Source organism: Canis lupus, chromosome 25 (assembly GCF_011100685.1).
Source record: "Canis lupus familiaris isolate Mischka breed German Shepherd chromosome 25, alternate assembly UU_Cfam_GSD_1.0, whole genome shotgun sequence".
NCBI lineage: Eukaryota > Metazoa > Chordata > Mammalia > Carnivora > Canidae > Canis > Canis lupus.
Genome location: NC_049246.1, coordinates 51,422,484 through 51,442,414, shown reverse-complemented (window position 1 = coordinate 51,442,414; position 19,931 = coordinate 51,422,484). Strand labels below are relative to the sequence as shown.

The following is a 19,931-nucleotide window of genomic DNA, read 5'->3' as shown; positions in this document are numbered from 1 at the left end:
TGCATTTCCTGACGGGGAGGGTGGTTTGTGTGCATTCGCGGGATGCTCAGCCGAGCACCTCATCCTAAATACTGACACGGTCGCAAACATCACATGCAGGAAGCCCCACAGAAAACGCTAGCATCTCATTCAACCCATTTCCATACTTTAATAAAAAAAATTTCATAATGTACAATTCCTACCGCTAGAACATACTTTTATAAGGATAAAATCATGAAACTGAATAAGCACGTTTCTCAAGTCCACAGTCCAGCCCCGCTCCCAGGGAGGAGCCCGTGACCTGTGTCACACGGACCAGCGTCCAGGAGGGCGCTGCTCAGACAGGGCACGGACGCCCCGAGGGGAGAGGGCTCTGGTCAGGGCCCCCACCCCCACCCGCACCCAAGGCCTGAGCCTGGCCCCTGGGGTTCTCCAGCAGCAGCAGCCCTTCTCCTGCTTCCGGATACCTCAGCTTCTGGATCTTTTTTTTTTTCTTTTTTCTTTTTTTTAAGATTGACTGACTTGGGTGGGGGCAGCACACCGTGGGGGGTGGAGGGTGCCTGAGATCATGACCTGAGCCGGTACCAAGCGTCCAAGGCTTATCCGGCCGTGCCACCCAGGGGGGCTCCCGGTGTTTGGATCTGTAAGGAACGTGGCTGTCTGGGTCGTGCCATTTCCATGGTTTCTATTCTTGGCCTAAAATCTCCATACTTTAAGTTTGAAAGGGACACCCGACATCAGCTTCCATTTTATAAATCAAGAGGGAATACCAGGGACGCCCAGGGGCTCCGTGGGTGAGCGTCTGCCTTGGGCTCAGGCCGTGACCCCGAGGGCCTGGGATCGAGTCCCACGTCGGGCTCCCTGCAGGGAGCCTGCTCCTCCCTCGGCCTATGTCTCTGCCTCTCTCTCTCTCTCTCTCTCTCTGTCTCTCATGAATAAATACAAGAATCTTTAAAAGAAGGGATGCCCAGTGTGTGCAATGGTGTCCTAATGGGGAAGATTTGCTTATTCCTTTTATTTTTTAAAATTCTTGGTAGGCTCCGTGCCCTCTGTGGGGCTTGAACTCCCGACCCTGAGATAGGAGTCGCGTGGGCTACTGACCGAGGCAGCCAGGTTCCCCAAGACCTGCTCGCGCCTAACGCCTCCACTGCGGCAGCTTCGGAGGAGGGCGCCAGGCAGAGGCTGGGCGAGTTCTGAGGTGAAGCTAAGGGGAGTCGCGGAGGCCTGGGAAGAAAGAGAGCAGAGGGGAAGCCTTTCTTCTCAGGGAAGCCCCAGACCCTCGTGAACAGAACGTGGAGACGCGAGGAGGGTAGAGGCCGTTCTGGCGAGATCTCAGACGGAAGTGAGGAAAGTGAGATGGGCTGATCCTTCTTACGAAGCGGCACATCGGGCTGCCTTGTGTTTCTGTCCGTGTCTTGGGGGGGGCAGAACTTGCCGACAAGGGGACTGGACGTGTAGCGGAACGATCCCTAAGCCAAGTCCAGAAGGTGCGGCTGGGCTCCTCCAACTCTGGCGGTAAAGCGCCCGAGAGAAGCAAGTGTGAAGCAGAGAGGAAGCGGAATTTCAGATCAGAAAAACGCTCAGGCACACGTACCGCCGAGAACGAGGCCACGAAGGGTGCGGGCGGCCAAGTGGCTGAGATATGGGGGGGGGCAGCCGCTGGGTCAGGGCCGCCCCGCCCACCACGGGCCGCAGGGCAGAGGGTGGGGGCCCACGGCCTCCATCAGGCTTCCACGGAGCCAAAGAGGATTACTCCCGAGCCTTAAGGCCTAAGGCCACTTGCCCCGGTGGCTGTGGGCTGGCCCTGCACCTGTCACCCTCCTTCTTCCAGTTTCTCCCTTCGAAGGGGAGAGCCGAGCCCAGGCTGCCGCCCAGTGGGATGCCCTGATTCCATGGGTTCGCGGCCGCAGGACGGGCCACAGCCGGAGCCCCAGCCAGACCTCATCGGGCAGACAGGCTGCGGGCTCGGGAGGGCCTGGACGTCGGAGCTGCTGGCGTGTGTCGTGCATGTGAGGATGACGTGAACTGTGTGGCGGATGTTACAGGCTCAACGTGTGTCCTCCCAACTTCCCAGGCGCAGCCTGACCCCCAGGGTGACGGTTGGGGGAGGAGGGTGTGGGAAGGGGGCTGCGCAGAGCCCTGGCAGAGGCTCCTGGGAGCTCCCCGACGCTCCTGCCCTGTGAGGACAGAGGGAGAGATGCCACCCGTGAGACAGGAAGCAGGCCTCCGGGGCGGGCGTCCCCCCTCCAGGGCCGTGAGAAACCAAGGTCGTGGGCGACAAGCCACCTGCCGGGGTGCTCGGAGACAGCGGCCCCGAAGAACTGAGACGCCAGCTTTCAAATTTTTTTCTTCAATCTCAAAGATCCAAAAGAACTGTGATAAAAGTAAAAAAACCTATTTCTTCAATATCTGATTCAGTGACTACAAGTGTGATCACTTCCAGGGGCCCAAGGAAGGTGTCACACACTATGTAAGAAAGTTCTCTTGGTTAAAATGAAGCTACCACGTTCTCTTTAATAATCCACCAGTTCACATTCCCACCAACAGTGCAAGAGGGTTCCCTTTTCTCCGCATCCTCTCCAACATCTGTTGTTTCCTGCCTTGTTAATTTTCCCCATTCTCACTGGTGTGAGGTGGGATCTCATTGTGGTTTTGATCTGTATTTCCCTGATGGCAAGTGATGCGGAGCATTTTCTCATATGCATGTTGGCCATGTCTATGTCTTCCTCTGTGAGATTTCTCTTCATGTCTCCTGCACGTTTTATGATTGGATTGTTTGTTTCTTTGCTGTTGAGTTTAATAAGTTCTTTATAGATCTTGGAAACTAGCCCTTTATCTGATACTTCATTTGCAAATCTCTTCTCCCATTCTGTAGATTGTCTTTTAATTCTGTTGACTGTATCCTTTGCTGTGCAAAAGCTTCTTATCTTGATGAAGTCACAACAGTTCATTTTTGCTTTTGTTTCTTTTGCCTTCGTGGATGAATTTGCAAGAAGTTACTGTGGCCAAATTCAAAAAGGGTGTTGCCTGTGTTCTCCTCCAGGATTTTGATGGAATCTTGTCTCACATTTAGCGCTTTCATCCATTTTGAGTTTACCTTTGTGTCTGGTGCAAGGGAGTGGTCTAGTTTCATTCTTCTGCATGTGGATGTCCAATTTTCCCAGATCCATTTATTGAAGAGACTGTCTTTCTTCCAGTGGATAGTATTTCCTCCTTTATCGAATATTAGTTGACCATACAATGGAATATTCCTCAGCCATTAGAAACGACAAATACCCACCGTTTGCTTCAACGTGGATGGACCTGGAGGGTATTATGCTGAGTGAAATGAGTCAACCGGAGAAGGACAAACATTATATCTTCTCATTCATTTGGGGAATATAAAAAATAGTGAAAGGGGGGGATCCCTGGGTGGCGCAGCGGTTTGGCGCCTGCCTTTGGCCCAGGGCGCGATCCTGGAGACCCGGGATCGAATCCCACATCGGGCTCCCGGTGCATGGAGCCTGCTTCTCCCTCTGCCTGTGTCTCTGCCTCTCTCTCTCTCTCTCTGTGACTATCATAAATAAATAAAATATTTAAAAAAAAAAATTGTGAAAGGGAATAGAAGGGAAGGGAGAGGAAATGGGTAGGAAATATCAGAAAGGGAGACAACATGAAAGACTCCTAACTCTGGGAAACGAACTAGGGGTGGTGGAAGGGGAGGAGGGCAGGGGGTGGGGGTGACTGGGTGACAGGCACTGAGGGGGGCACTTGAGGGGACGAGCACTGGGTGTTATTCTGTATGTTGGCAAACTGAACACCAATAAAAAATAAGTTTATTATTAGAAAAAAAAAATAATCCACCACTAAGGGCAGCCCGGGTGGCTCAGTGGTTTAGCGCCGCCTACAGCCAGAGCGTGACCCCAGGGTCCCGGGATCAAGTCCCGCATCGGGCTCCCTGCATGGAGCCTGCTTCTCCCTCTGCCTCTCTCTCTCTCTCTCCTCTCTGTGTATTCTCAGGAATAAATAAGTAAAATCTTAAAAAAAAAAAAAAAATCCACCACAAAGAACAATTAAAAGAACTAAAGTAAGTGCAATAATCATCTAATGACCGTGGAAGACAGAGTCAGCACCGTGAGGGGGGCCGGCGGGCTCCGTCGCTGGGGGCGCGGCTCCTGATCTCAGGGTTGGGTCTCACCCGGTTTCTCCTCTAACGGCCACCACCCGCCCACACACCTAACACGCGCGCACACGCCCCACCCAGGGCCCCGGAGCCCCTCGGCCCGCTCTCGCGCCTGCAGCATTCGCTCCTCGCGGTCGCCAGGCCCGGCGGCGAGCCTCGACCCAAGGGGCCGTGCCCCGTCCGGACACACGCCCTCGGCACAGGCCTGGCCCCGCTCTCTTCCCGCCGGCTCTGCCCTGTCCTCCGACGGGACGCGCAGCCTGCTGGCCTCCAGCCGCATCCCGACCCTCGTGCCCGTCGGCACCACGGCCGCGGGGGACGGTGACAGGGCGGTGCCCCGGCCCAGCTGCAGCGCTGCTCCCGCGGGCGGCCGTCGCCTCTGGGCGGGCCGGTGACTCAGGCCGCGCTGGGAGACGGCCTGCTCCCTCGGCCTGGCGTGCTCGGACACCAAGAGTGGCCCGAAGCGGGACGCGGAGGTCAGGCAGGCCTGCGCGCCCGAGAGTGCGGGGACCCGCGGCCTCCTGTCCCAGCAGCACTGTCCCCCGCCCCGCCCCCCGGCCGCCGCCTCCGCCAGGGACCCCCCGCAGCAACCGTCTGAGGCTAATTCCTCAAAGCCACCCACTGTCCTCTCGTCTGTCCTGTGGCGCACACGGCGCAGCACACGCCCCCTTGTCAGGCCAGCGCCTGCCCTCCCCCCCCAACCCCCCCCCGCGCCAGGCACAGCACAGGGACTCCCTGGGACCTGGGGGTGGCCAAAGGCAGGAGAAGCCCACGGCCGCACAGGGGTGACGTCCTCCCGTGGGAGCTTGGCCCGTGTTGTTCAACCTGCCCGTCCCCCGGTGCGCACAGCAGTGGCTGACTCCCAGGTGGCACCCAAACCTTAGATGAAGACAGGGGAGGGCCCCCGGGGAGCTTCCCCACAGGGCTATCCGACCACAGCAACCCCCACGTCAGCAGGCCCCTTCTCCAGGCTGGGCCAAGCCGTCCCACCCCCTCCCGCCCGCCTCCCCTTGCTGGGTTCCAGATCGCGACTCAGGCCCCTGGCCCCGGCCCTCCCTCCACCTCTCTTCACCCCAAAAGAGCATTCGGTGTCCAGTCTTGGAGAAGCCCGAGCGAGCGGGGACAGAGCAGGGAGCCGGGCCTGCTACCCTGGCACCCACCAGCCGCAGCCCACCTCGCAGCAGGGCGCCGGGGCCCAGCACACGGCTTGGCTAAGAACGCTCCCGCACGGCTCCCTGATGCCCTGCCCCCGGGTCACTCCTGTCAGGGCGCCACGTCCTGTCTCGCCTCCCGCCGCGTGGCACTGTGCCCCCAGGAGCCGGGGTAGGGACCCCGCTCAGGCGTGCTGGAGCCTCGGCGGCGGCGGCTCCCACAGAAGCCCGCTCGTTCATCGTACGGTGTGGCGACGGGGGCCGGCGGCGGCCTCTGACACTCACGTGTGCTTCCGGTGGAATTCTAGAATCTTCTCAAGAAAGCGCTCCTGACTGGGCAGGTACTCATTGGCTTTGAGGTGCTCTCGGTCCAGGGTTTCATCATAATCTCCTATTTCCGCTGAAACGAGACCGTACCAGCCCGTGACTCTAACTGGCAAATGAAAGCACAAGCATTCGTACGTACAGATACGTGAACAGAGGCAGAGGAAATCCCAATCTGTAGTAGAAGAACACAGCCCTCAAGCGAGATCTTGCTCCTCACGTTTCCACATACCTTAAGCTATTAAAAGGCAAACCTAAAGGCAGGTAAAGAAGTTTTTTCCTGAGTTTTGAAGAACAAGGACGCTGGTGAAGGACCCCAGGGCGGCCAACGCGGAGCCACCAGCTTATCCTGAGGGATTTGTTGGGTCTTAGACCACTTTACCCGTCTGCGGCCTCAGGGCTGTGGTGACCTGTGGTGACAGGTAGCCTATTTTGTTTCAGGATAATGTGTTTTAAATCATTTTTTTCCCCTCAGGGCCCCTCAAATTCTTGAGGAACAATGTCTCTAATTTCCTGAACCTTGAGGCCACTGATGTTTCAAGAGTCAGAGTTACGGCCCAATAATCCTAAACAGCACACTGCTTTTTTGTTTTGCGACCACCTCCAATTCACAGGAGAGCTGCCCGCACGCTGCCAGAGCCAAGGGCGAGTTGCGCACCGACCAGGACTGTCCCGCCCCCAGCGCAGCACGGCCCCGCAGCAGGACGGCTCGGCTCGGCTCGGCTCGGCTCGGCGGTGTCTGAGCCTCACGCCCTCTGCGCTTCACCAGCCGCCCCGTGCTGCCTTCCACCGGCAGACGACCCGGCACAGAGTCACAGCTGGCGGCCCTGTCGCTGCGGGTCCCTGCAGTGGGAACGCGACAGTCCCACGGGTTATCATAACTACCCTGCACAGCCGTGGAGCGGGCGGCACTGCCAAACACGCGCTGGCCCTGGAAACTCCCGTCCGAGAAGACGTCAGACCCAACAAAAAAACGTCACTTTGGGCAGCCCCGGTGGCGCAGCGGTTTAGCGCCGCCTGCAGCCCAGGGCGTGATCTGGAGACCCGGGATCAAGTCCCATGTCAGGCTCCCTGCATGGATCCTGCTTCTCACTCTGCCTTTCTCTGTGTCTGTATGAATAAATAAATAAAATCTTAAAAAAGTCACTTTGAGATCTTACGTTAACAAGAGGCGACACGGCCCCTCGTGCGGGATGGCAAATCTGTGATCACACTTGCTACCTACAGAGGTGTGTGGGGACCAAGTGAATCACAAATTAACCACATACTTATTAGCTGCTACGACTCCCCAAACTTTCTACATCCTGTGCTCAAAATTTCAGAAACTTTAGTTCTGCGCAGGGGCACTGTTTCCACCTCCTCCGTCAGCTGGGGCTCCGGAAAGCCCCGGCAGGCCGCCACCCGCGCTAGGACCTCCTGCACCGTGTTCCTTCCCGCTCTTCTGAGCCATCCCTTGCTGCGTGGGACATACTGAGGCAGGTGTTCTCTCTCCCCAGGGTCTGATGCCTAACTCATCGCCAGACGACGGCCTTCACCCCAGGGAGGTCTCTCTCCAGGGGTGCCGAGGGTCGGCTCCCGGACTGAAGGCACGTAGGGGAGCTCGGGGACAGGCACAGCGGAGACGTTCCCAAAGAAGGCGGTGGCTGCACATCTCGGCCTTCAGCCTTTCTTTCCTGGGCGGAGACCGTCTGCCTCAAGGACTCCCACCTTGTAGACGTTGATCTTCAGAGAAAACGGGCAAACCGGAGGCCCGACCTCCCACCACACGCACCAACCGTGAGGGCGCATCAGGTGCCGGAGGTCAGGGGCGTGGGCCCCTGCGGAATCGTACGTGCCTCGGCGGGGCAGGGAGATACTAACACTGCAGAAGGTGGGATGCCAGCAGCGCCGCCGTGGTGTCCGCGCAGGGCAGACGCTCCTCCAGGAGGTCTCTCTTAAGTTGCAAGGCAAACAAGTATCTAGAAGGGAGTTGAAAACACCACAGGCGTCAACTCCAAAGGCTCTAGAGCACACCCCCATGCCTCCCTCGCAGGAGAGCACAGAGCCCCAGGAAAGAGCAGAGGCAAAGCAGCAGGAGGCCCGCGGCAGGCAGCTCAGTGGGCGGGGTCACGCACAGCAGAGGCACACGCCTCCCAGACACACCACGCCTTCGGGGGGAGCTCACAAATTCACGTTACTTCTGTCATACACACAAAACTGCACGCTGCGATTGCGCTGCGAAAGAGCAGAAATATCCAATTACGATATAATTTAAAACGCAGCTATGACAGTTTTAGACCGACCGAGGATTTTGGTCTCGGCTAGGACCTGAGGGACGGGCACCCCTGGAGGGGAAGACCGTACCCAGAGAAGGTAACCTGAATGGAGTCGCACATTCGCTCCACCGACAAGGAACCACTGAGCACGCACTACATCCCAGGTACGACCCCGGGGCTGGGGTATGAAGCGACACTAACTCCCCGCTGGCATCCACGCTCTAGAGGCAGCGAGCTGTGTATTCTCCTACAGTGTAAATGTGCTTACCCTCAAACTCAGTGATTTCATGTTTATGAAACTTTTCTGGAGAAATATTTTCCAGAGCTTACAGAGATATGTGGGCGAGGCTGTTTACTGGCAGCGACACCGTAGAGAAACCCTGGAAATAATTTAAGTATGCGCGGAGTTCAATGAGGGAGATGACAGCCACAAACTGCCGAGGAAAGACATCCGGGCCACGCTCTGGACATGCGGGCACAAAACAAAACAAGAAAGAACCGACCTACAGTTCTGTCTGATTGGTGGGCCTGCTTTGTGAAGTCATCTCTCTGGAGACCTGGCCCACTGGTATGTTGCTATGAATTCATCTGGAAGACACACTTCTGGGGACAGTGCGGCGGGCAGGGAGCGAAGGGGTACATTCGCTTTTTACATAGCTTTATGTTGAAGTTTCTCTTATCATAAACAGTGTATTTCTTATAAATTAAAAAAAAAAAAAGGAAGTTCTGCAGACACATGATGTGCAGCCAGGACCCAGAATTAGGCTAAAAGCCTCCTATTTCATGTTATTTTCCAGGTATATTTATTTAAGAGTTATTCCTTCAAAGAGGACTTTTTGCTAAATCAGGGGCTTGATACACAATGACGATGAGTTCTGTGTTCACTCTTAAAAAACACTTTTTGCTGTCCTTGGGGTTCAGTCTCCTTACCCACAAAATGGGGGCCGGGCTAATGGGATCCCAACATCTCAGGGCAGCTGACAGCCTGTGATTCTGTGATGTTATACTGCTCTACAGAAACCTTCCAAAAAGAGGTTTGTGACATGCCTGTGATTCAGGGATGGATCCATCTGCAGCTGGAAGGGCTGTTACTACTACAGCGATATCACAGTTCTCTTTCATCTTACATCTGACCTTGGGTTTTGAGTCAGTTCATAAAACACACAGAAGAAAACTTCCATAATCTTTTGTCCAGATGAAACAACTGTAATTGTTTCTGCCACAAAAGAAATCACCTAAAATATTTCTGCTCCATATATTCACAAAGACACTTCTCCCAGCTGGGTGTATTCTGTGCATTTATGATGGGTGAGTCCTGAGAACTTCATGCACTTGCATGACCCTGTGCTCAGCTGGAGACTATAGTTCATCAGTAAACAGCACACCAACACATACCCCATCTCTGTCCCCGGATGTGCACCATATACCCTCTTCCAAGCTCTACTGGTATTTGTGTTTGTGCAGGAGTTAACTGCTCTTTTAATATGTGATCACACCTTCCATGTGTGTCACAGCATCATTCGTTCTTAGACCACACATACCTGAGGCCCTGAAGAGCCAGGTAATGTGGGAGGCACAGGTGAGTTCCAGGCCCGGCTGATGGCAGCTTCAGGTTCAGGAGGGCTGCGTTTTTTTTTTTTTTTAAAGATTTCATGTATTTGACAGAAAGAGAGAAAAGACAGAAGACAAAAAGAGAGAGAGAAAGACAGCGTGCACACGCAGGGGGAACAGCAGAGGGACAGGGAGCAGCAGACTCTGGCAGTGAGCAGGGAGCCGGATGTGGGGCTTGATCCCAGGACCCTGAGACCACGGCCTGAGCCGAAGGGCCCAGACTGAGCCACCCGGGGGCCCCAGGAAGGGCTCTTTACCTTGTAAATTCTTCCTGCAACTGACCCGGATCAGGAGGGAAAAATTTCACTGCTAGACGAAGCAATGTGTTCTTTGGCCCTATGAAAAGAAACATTTTCAACTTCAAGTGTAAGGTCAATTCCACCGTTTTTTGAGATCTTTATATACTTGAGTGGAAGAAAAACGTCATCACTCACTATATTGAACCAGAACCTGATTCCTGTAAAGAAAAAGCACAAGATGCTGGCTCATCTGAGCATCTCAGTTTACTGGAATTTGGTAACAGCAGAGCTATGTAATTTTCACCATGCAGAAAAGAGGTGGTGGTGTGCTACGGAGCCACAAAGACCTAAACGGCCCTAGGTCACCAGTGACTAATGAAGCTACTGGCACCCATCCTTCTCTCCTCTAGGGGACCAAACAGATTGCAGGTGAATCTGGACCCCTGGGCACAGCCAGTAGAGTATGCGCTCCAATTTTAAAAATTTAATGGAGACTAACAAAAATAATTATGCTTATAATTACAAAACAGTATTAACTATTTTATTAAATAATGTCATTAAATTGTGTGTCAACTATACTCAAAAAATAACACTACAAAAAATAAAGTTTTCAAAATTGTTAAAAAAAATTAAGGAGCTAATTAAAGGAAGCACCTCAATGCCTTTTTATTTCAGGGGAGATGCTTAGTTTTGCATATTGACCAAAAGTTACAGTGACCCATCCAAGAGCATATCCTGTTACCGTGCAGCCGGCAGTCACTGCACTGCTCCCCAGAACGGGGACAACAAAGCTCTGAACAGAGCCGCAGTTTGAACAGTCAAGAAAAAGCAGCATAAATGAACAGAATTGTAAGAGTTAAAAAAAGGACTTACTTCGTACTTGCCTAATGATGGGCTTCATAGGTTCCAGCCAAATCTGGAGAGGATTTAAGAAAAGAGATCAAATCCATTCAATGATTTCTCTATTTAATAACTACATTACAAAACACAGAACTGTTTATAAGCAGGAGAGAGAGTTGAGGCGGGCCTGTTTGCCCTCGGCTCACACCCCGTCAAATCCTGACAGACACCTGGGAGAGGAAGAGGAGTGCCCGACCCGGGAAGCATGGGGGGTGGTAGGATGCCACGTAGGACAGGAGCCCTCCGCTGCTCACACGCTGGTGGTGCAGCACGGGTGCCAATAAGTACTTCGGGGCATCTGTTAAGGCCAAACAAATCTTTGGTACTCGCTGCACTTGTACACAACCACCAGACGGGAGTGCCGCTGCACGGAGGGGTGGACGGAGCCCTGCAGCGCTGACACGTCCACTCAGTCGGCTGATTCTGGGTTCTTTCTTTAAGTGGATTCCACACCAGTGTAGAGTCCAATGTGGGGCCTGAACTCACAACTGTGAGCTCAAGACGTGAGCTGGAATCAGGAGTCAGACTGCACTGATGGAGCCGCCCAGGCGCCCCTGATTCTGGTTTCTTTAAAACAGTTCTACGTGTAAATATTAAAGCTCCACGCTTTTTAAGGCTGATTTCGTCTGCCAAGTAGCACGAGGGATAACCAATTAATTTAGTAAAATGGTTTGCTCAAAATAATTTTCATGCAGACGTACTAGAGGTTGTTTCTGGGGTTCCCTGGCACGTGCTGGTGGGGAGAACAAATATAGGGAGGATGGGAACTCAGCTCAGCTCAGCTCAAAGGCAAACACAGTCCCCGTCTCCGCAGTCGAGCTCTGATACACGTGACAGGGTGTCGTGCCTGCACACGCGGCAGGTTCTCGAGGGCTCTCCGTGGCCGCGCGCGCTGTCCGCACCCAGGGCGCACCTGGAGCCCGCTTGCAAGATAAGGCAAGGACACGTACCCAGTAGGACCGGGGGTGCTGCAACTCCAGCCCGAAGTAGTCACACTCCGTCAGGTTCAAGTGCCGCCACACCTGCGTCAGCAACGCCTGGCCATCGCGCTTAGGCTGTGGGGGGGGGGGGGGGGGGGGCACAGGAGGGTCAGGTGCTTTCCCACCACGAGGGTTTGTGAAACACTGTGTGTGCCCCGCCTCCCGCGGGGAAAGGCCCACCCTGCTGGACCCCACCTCCCTCGGCCCTCTCTCCGGCTTATGGCCATCACCAAGGAACCAGAGAGCCTAAGGCTCTTCGAGCTCGGAACCTGGCACCCCGCGAGGCCAGACACCCCCTCAGTCACGTGCCCAGCCGTGTCCTGAGCCCTTTCCCGTGTAACCCGAGGCACTCTCAGGACGCGGAACCCATTTTCGGCCTCGGTAAACAGTTTATCAAACAATTTGATATTTACTAAAACGGTGGGGCTCGTGCTCCACCCGCGCCTGAGACCGCAGCGAATCCTTTATTATCCGGTAAGACGTCAGCGAGAACACGCGGGCTGTTCAAGCAGGAGGGGCAAGCGGCTCTCTAGAAGGAAATGCGGTTAGACCCCTGGTCTGCTGCTCACGAGAACGAATTCCAGTGGACAAAGGATAGAACAAAGCAGAGGAGAGCATTTCTCCCACCTGGGGTAAGTCAAGTCTCCCTAGTAGCATAAAGAGGGATTTGATTGAACAAAGAGAAGAATCTTCTGAGTAGAGAAACGGTGAACAACGTTACAGTGATGCTCTCTCTCTTGAATTAGATAAAGAAATACAGGGGCAGCCAGGGGGCGCAGCGGCTTAGCGCCGCCTTCGGCCCAGGGCGTGACCCTCGGGTCCCGGATCGAGTCCCACGTCCGGCTCCCTGCACGGAGCCTGCTTCTCCCTCTGCCTGTGTCTCTGCCTCTCTCTGTGTCTCTCATGAATAAATAAATAAAATCTTAAAAAAAATACATTTAATTACACGTTTCTGTATGAACACACACACAGACACGCACCTACGGATACGCGTACATCCGCACACACACATACAGATACGAGACCCCCCTCCACCCCTACAGATACACCTACACTCCTGCAGATACGTGCACACCCATACACACATACACTCAGCTACAGATACACGCAAACCCACATACACACACCCACACCCCTGCAGATACACATACACTCACACACACATATACACATGTATGTATGCATGTGTTTAACTCCTAAATGGGAGGACATTTTACTAAAGTAAAAAAGCTTTCTCGACTCAGTTATCCTATGTTCAGGCAACAAAAAGGAACTCTGTATTCCCCACGTCACCAGAAATACATACTGAACTTCTACAAAACTCAGCAGAATCAGGTGTTTTCACAAACCATCTAGGGACACAGATTTCCAGACCAGCTATTTATTTATTATTTAAAAAAATTTATTTATTTATTCATGAGACTGAGAGAGAGAGAGAGAGGGAGAGAGGCAGAAACCCAGGCAGAGGGAGAAGCAGGCTCCATGCAGGGATCCCGACGTGGGACTCGATCCCAGAGCCCGGGGTCATGCCCTGGGCCAAAGGCAGACGGTCACCCACGGAGCCACCCAGGCATCCCTCCAGAACTATTTAAATTGGTCCAAAGCGTGGTGGGTGCTACTAGTGGTCTCTTCTAAATCTGCTTCACACAAACACATTTCAGAGAGAAAAATCCCAAGTTATAGGTATCAGTGAAAATATCCTGAGAAAGGGGCGCTGGGGCCTCAGTGTTGAGTGTCCGACTCTTGGTTCTAGCTCAGGTCATGAGCTCAGAGCCCTGGGATCGAGCCCCATGTCAGGCTCTGTGCTGGGTGTGGAGCCTGCTGGAGATTCTCTCTGCTTTTCCCTCTGCACCCTCCCACCCCTCTCAAAAAAAAAAAAAAAAAATCCTGAGTAAAATATTAGCAAACATAATCCAGCCACAGCTAAGACTAATATTAACCAAGTAAAATTAATAAAAAAACAGGATAATTCAATATAGTATCAGCACATTTATTAATATATCAACAGATCTCTCAGAAAAAAAATCCTAGGATTATTCTCAGAATCAAAAACCTGAGAAGATACCTGATAAAATTCAATTTCTACTCTTCATATAAATTCTCTTTCTTTTTTAAAGATTTACTTACTTGAGAGAATGAGCAACTGAAAGAAAGCACAAGTTGAGGGGAGAGGGAGAGGGAGAAGCAGACTTCTTGCTGTGCAGGGGGCCCGATGTGAGGCTCCATCCCAGGACTCTGGTTTCCTGACCTGAGCCGGAGGCAGATGCTTCACCAACAGAGCCACCCAGGTGTGCACCCCCCTCCTTTTTTTTTTTTTTTAAAGATTTACTGATATAAATTTTTTTTTAATATTTATTTATTCATGAGAGACACAGAGAGAGAGAGAGGCAGAAACACAGGCAGAGGGAGAAGCAGGCTCCACAGGGATCCTGATGTGGGACTCGATCCCAGGACCCCAGGATCACACCCCGGGCCGAAGGCGGATGCTCAACTGCTGAGCTACCCAGGGATCCCTAAATTCTTAATAAAAGAGGAAGTAAATGTGATTCTTTAACATTTCACAAGATGAGGAGGCCACTCCCAACAATACATTCAATCACTACTATGTGACACCAACATGAAAATGAGAGGTAAAAAAAAAACCAGAAAGAAAATAAAACTGTCATCTGTAGATAGGATAATTTACTTTGAAAACATAAGAACATCAACTAGGAAACCATAATGACTACACATACATCAAAACAGCCTTCATCTACACAGAATTCCCACCATTTTCAGGACAGAAAGGAAGACAGTCACATTTGTAGCTGCCACAAAAGAGTTGAAATATCTTGGAATCAACTTAACACAAGAAAGCTTCATGGGGAAAATTTTAAAAACACTACGATGATAGAAAAAGGGGAGCAGAGAAGGGGCGTGCAGAGGCGTCGGTCACACCATTTCCCTGCACACAAACACCTTCACAGAAGTGCCAGTGCTCCTTGAATTCAGCCAGATTCCACGTTGTCCTCATAAAAGGATTAAAAGGATTCTCGGAGGAACCTGATAGGCTAACTCTATGGTTGGTGTTTTTTTAATGCAAGCATGCCAAAGAAAAAGAAAATAGGAGAGGTCTATTCAACCTGCTGAAAAATCACAGTAATTGAAACGATCGGTACGGGTGCCTGTCCATAGAGACAAACCAGAACAGATGAGGCGGCGAAGAGATATAGCCAAATATGGAAAGTACTAGAGCGTCTGATAAACATGATGTTTCAGGTCAATCAGTGGAAGGAATGTACATTATCCAATACATACCACTTGGTGTCCCTCTGGATAGAACAAGCCTGTACCCTAACCTCACACAGTAATTTTAAGACGAGTAAGACCTCTAAACACAAAAACATCCACTCATCAAAGTTCTGCAATGAGACCGTTTTGTTTCATACTCTGGGGAGAGTTCAGGACACACCACAAGCTCAGAGCCCTAACAGGAGGCTCGTGAAACAGGGGACACCAAATAAATGTCTGCATAAGCAGCAGCTGTTGTGGGCGCCCGGCTGGCTCGGGCTGTGAGTTAGAGCCCCACACCGGGTGGCTCAGTCGGTTGAGCGGCCAGCCGACTCTCGATTTCGGCTCAGGTCATGGTCTCAGGGTCATGGGACTGAGCCCTGCGTCAGACTGCACGCTCAGTAGGGAGTCTCTTTGAGGATTCTCTCTCCTCCCTCTGCCCCTCACAACTCTTTCTCTCAAATAAATAAATCTTAACAACAAACCAATCTTAAAAAAAAAAAAGAAAAAAAACCTGTCCAGTCAAAGGCACAGAGGGAGGAAATGGCTCACGTTATATAGCAAAGTGTGAATTTCTTTAAAACACATCAGACTGGGCAGCCCCACTGGCGCAGCGGTTTAGTGCCGCCTGCAGCCCAGGGCGTGATCCTGGAGACCCTGGATCGAGTCCCACGTCGGGCTCTCTGCATGGAGCCTGCTTCTCCCTCTGCCTGTGTCTCTGCCTCTCTCTCTGCATCTCTATGAATAAATAAATACATAAAAAGTCTTAAAACACATCAGACTGCAAGGGCGTCTGGGAAGCTCAGTCAGTGAGGCAGCTGCTTTTGGCTCAGGTCATGATCCCAGGGTCCTGAGATCGAGCCCTGCGTTGTGCTTCCTCCTCAGTGGGGAACCTGCTTCTCCCTCTGCCTCTGCCCATCCCCACCCTGCTTGCTCTTTCTCAAGTAAAAAATAAAATCTTAAAACACACACACACACCAGACTGCAAACATCAGTAAGTAAAAAAGATTACGAGCTGAGGAGAACAATGGGCAAGAGGACAGGCTGTTCACCAGCACATGAGCCTGAGTGATGCTCACACACACAGACAGGCTCGCTGCAACTCATGACCAGAGATGCGTGGGTCAGAGTAAGGCTCCATCGAGCTGAGAGTCTGACATACCGTGTGGGCAAGCGTGGGCCAGGTGCTCCCACATGGGGCTGTGGGCAAACTGGCGCCAGCGCTGTGCAAGCCAGGTTGGAGTTACCTACCAAAATCTAAACGTCCACACCATTCTCTGAAAAATCTCACCCTAAGAAGGATTTCACAGGTGCAAACTCGTGTGCATAAAACAGTATTCGTTAAAATAATGCTTCTAATAGCAAATGATAAAACTACCTTAAATCTACCCGGACAGGACAGGTTAATAAACCGTGGCACATCCAGGGTTGCACTGAAATGGAAAGACCTCCAAGACACATTGTTGAGAGAACACAGAAAGGTGCAAGGCGATGTGTATGCCGCCATCCATGCGGGGCATGCACACAAAGATGTAAACACACACACACACACACACACACACACACACGGTAAATGCCCTGGAAGGAGCACAGTAACTAGGAATGGTGGTTGATTCCAGAGAACTAACCTGTGTGATTGCATATCCTTCCATGTATTTTAAAATTTGTATCATGAGCATTTACTAACCTATTTTTTAAAAAGTCTATGTGATTTTTTAAAAAATAAAAACATGGGCTCAACATGGGTTAGGGAGGTGGGCTGTTTGTACACAAGGGCCAAGTGCAGGATACGGAAGTGGAGGTGGGGTGAGCGGTCGCCCCTTAGTGAGGTGGAGGCAGTAAGAGCTGCACAAGACAGCAGCCCAGGGTAGGACGGGGAGCAGCAACAGGGACTACTTCTCCGTGGGAGGGCGGGCTGGCACGGAGAGCCCCAGCCCCTGGCTCTGCCCACTGACAGGTCCTGGAGGAGCAAGACTCGGAAGGTCAGGAGCACACTCCAACACAAGTCTCCCTTGGAGAACGGGCTGATGCCGGGTCTGCGGCAGCGAGAGCAGGATGAGTCCAGAGTGAACAATGCCAGAAACCAGATGAACTGCAACCGCACAGCACGCAGGCGAATGCAGTGAGGGCCCAGCACCCCATCCGAGCTTCCCTTGTATCTTAGTCATCCAGGCTGCGATGCCACAGACTGAGTGGCCCAAACAACAGACACTAATTTCTCAAGTTCTGGAGGCTGGAGTCCAAGATCACCACTGGCAGATTAGGTGTCGGGGGCAGACCCGCTTTTGGCTTCATAGATGGCTGTCTTTCAGCTGTGTCCTCATGTGATGGAAGGGGCTGGGCACCAATCCCGTTTGTGAGGGCTCCACCTTCATGATCTAATTCCCTCCCGAAGACCCTGCCTCCAAATAACCATCACAGTGGGGGTTAGGTTTCAACATATGAATTTTGACACAAACATTCAGTAGGTAACACCCTGCCAAAGATGCACGACCCAAAGCCAGACATGGGCTACCAGCAAGGTCCATCTGAGACTAATCTACAAACCAACTACTGTGATCTTTTGTCGTGAAGGTCACAGGCTGGAGACCAGAGACGGGACTGGACACTGGGTCATTTGTTGAAAAGGACAGTAGTGGGATCCACAGGGGAACCTAAACGGGGCCTGGGGACCTGAGGGTAGTGAGGGATCCGTATTAATGTCCTGAACGGTAATGATGAAGAACCTTCTTGTTTGTAGGAAATACATTTGAAGTGCGAGAGTGTTGGGGCATGATGTTGGCAACTTGCTCTCAGATAATTCAGAAAAGAAAAAAATCTTTGTACTATTTTTTTGCATCTTTTGTTTGAGACTGCTTAAGTTTGAGACTGCTTCAAAATAAAAGCCTAAGAGAAATTTAAAATCCAGAAATTTAGTTAGCAGCTGAAAACAAAAGAACCTATATTATTACACTATTAGAATTAATAAAAGAACTTAGCAAGGTCACAGAATGTAAAGTCAATGCACAAAAAGCAATTCTATTTCTGTAAACTGATAATAAACAGCCAGAAAGTGAAATCTAAGACATGCCATTTATGGTGGAAAGACACAGAAGTCTGCTCTACCAAAAATTTTAAAACAAAAGCTAAAGTCCATCTACGAATGTGCACATTGCTCCACATAAGACATCAGTGCTCCCCATGTAATCCATACATTCAATGCCATTCCAGAGAAAATCCCAGCAGCTTGCGTTCATAGAAACTAACAAGTAGATTAATATATATATATAAATACCAAAGCCTGGTAAGTAAAGACAACCTGAAAGAAGAGCAAAGTTGTAGGGCTCACACTGTCAGATATCAAGACTTACTCTAAAGCTGTAGTAATTAAGACAATATGGTATTGGTGCAGAAACCGACCTATGGAGCACAGGAGAGCCCAGAAACAGACCCCTGTGTGCACAGTCATTCGACTTACAGCAAAGTCACTAGTGTAATTCGGTGCAGGAGCTGAGGGAAGTGAATAACCAAATGGGGGAAAAAAATGAACAATGACCCCTACCTCACACCATACACAAATATTAATTTAACATGAATTATGGAGAGGCAAACCTTAATAAAGCTTGAGGTAAGCATGTTCTGCTCCTAAGGTCCGGCAGTGGCACCACCACGTGGACTGGAGGACCCATACCCACTGCATATCCCCAGAGTAGTACAGGAAAGGAGACTCTCTCTGAACTCTACTGGAAAGGCCTTACAGACAGTGAAAGCACCGGCATCATCAACAGATACAACGGAAGAAAAACTTCCTTCACGACCCATTTCCCACTGAGATACACAGCCACCCAAATCAGAACTGTATTTCAACACTAGGCTGGAGGAGAAATGTCATTAAAAACATAATAGACAAAATACAGATTAAAAACCAGAATGTTTTCTTCAGTGTTCCCATTTTCCAGTTGGCCACAGTGTTATAGTTCTTCTCCCAGTTTAGACATAAAGCATATTGTTAAACATTTACATAGACAAAAGTACCATTAAAGATTTTGTCTGGATGGAAATGGGCTACAAAATCTCAGCTAACAAAGTACTTCTTTATTCTTTGTCTTAAGCACTGTGGGAAAATTCTGGAAAAAGCCTGATTTAGTCCTTCGACTTGTTTCATATGCCCATTTACAGCCCATTTGCCAAATTATAACTCCTTCAACTACCCAGATGCCTACTCCTATTATGTAATTCATATGTCTACCATTTCATTACTTAAATTTTTTGCCTAATAATTAGATCAACGTCAAATTTTCTTTTATAATATTATGTTGTATAATGAAAATAATCTTGAGAGCTCACAGGAAACTGTAGCTACATTCATTCTAGATTCTTTGAAAGGTCACCAACATTTTTGATAGGAATTTCAATCCCACTCTGGCACACTTTCAAATCTTAGGCTCTCACATATCCCTAAAATGCTGTGCACCAGAGATACTCAAACTGCACTGAAAGCCATAAGGACTTGCATTGAATTTGAGAGCCTGAAGATACAACTGCCACTTCTGCTTATCAGAGAGGGGACTCTATATCCTGAAAGGAGAAATGTATCCCTATGCATCCGGTGTTCCTAGATCAAAGAGATGATCTTGCACACAAATTATCTCTACCATAGGACACGGGCATAGCATGAGAGCTTATTTATCAACAGATCCACTGGTACCCAACTCTTTCTACAACAGTTTCTCTAAAAGTACTAGGAAACAGGACAATTTAAAATTCCCAAACTTGAACCTGCTAATACGGGTGAGCTAGGTATCTAATTAATGCTTCTCTGCTCCAGATCTACTCTTCTTTGCCTTGCTTTGCGACACTGGGGCAGGCCTCTGTAGACATCTCTCTTTTATAAGCTGCCCTGTCAGGAAAGGGAGTTGGGGAATACAAGAAGAAGGAGCTTCTCTCCCTGATTCTGGGGCTCTGGGCTTCCTTGCTGCTCGGGCCAGGAGGCAGCTTCCTTGCTAGCTGCGCGCAGGAGACTCCATGGCTGCACCTTCCTGGGACTTCCTCTTCTACTCCAGTCCTGTCAGGGGGCAGTT

The 19,931-nt window shown here is 50.9% G+C and overlaps 1 protein-coding gene across 9 annotated transcripts in view; it reads right to left on the bottom strand.

Moving 5' to 3' along the window:
- The window catches only part of FARP2 (FERM, ARH/RhoGEF and pleckstrin domain protein 2), a 95,332-nt gene that overhangs the window by 42,895 nt on the left and 32,506 nt on the right, over positions 1–19,931 (bottom strand). For 7 of the 9 annotated variants that reach the window (XM_038574448.1, XM_038574453.1, XM_038574454.1 and 4 more), the window contains 5 exons: positions 11,572–11,676; positions 10,595–10,637; positions 9,740–9,818; positions 7,477–7,574; positions 5,578–5,692 (listed from right to left, as the gene is read on the bottom strand). In XM_038574448.1, the coding sequence (XP_038430376.1) occupies positions 5,578–5,692; positions 7,477–7,574; positions 9,740–9,818; positions 10,595–10,637; positions 11,572–11,676 (440 nt within the window). Of the gene's footprint in view, positions 1–5,577; positions 5,693–7,476; positions 7,575–9,739; positions 9,819–10,594; positions 10,638–11,571; positions 11,677–12,014; positions 12,131–19,931 lie in introns of all 9 variants that reach the window. The other 2 variants (XM_038574456.1, XM_038574455.1) reach the window with 2 other exon arrangements.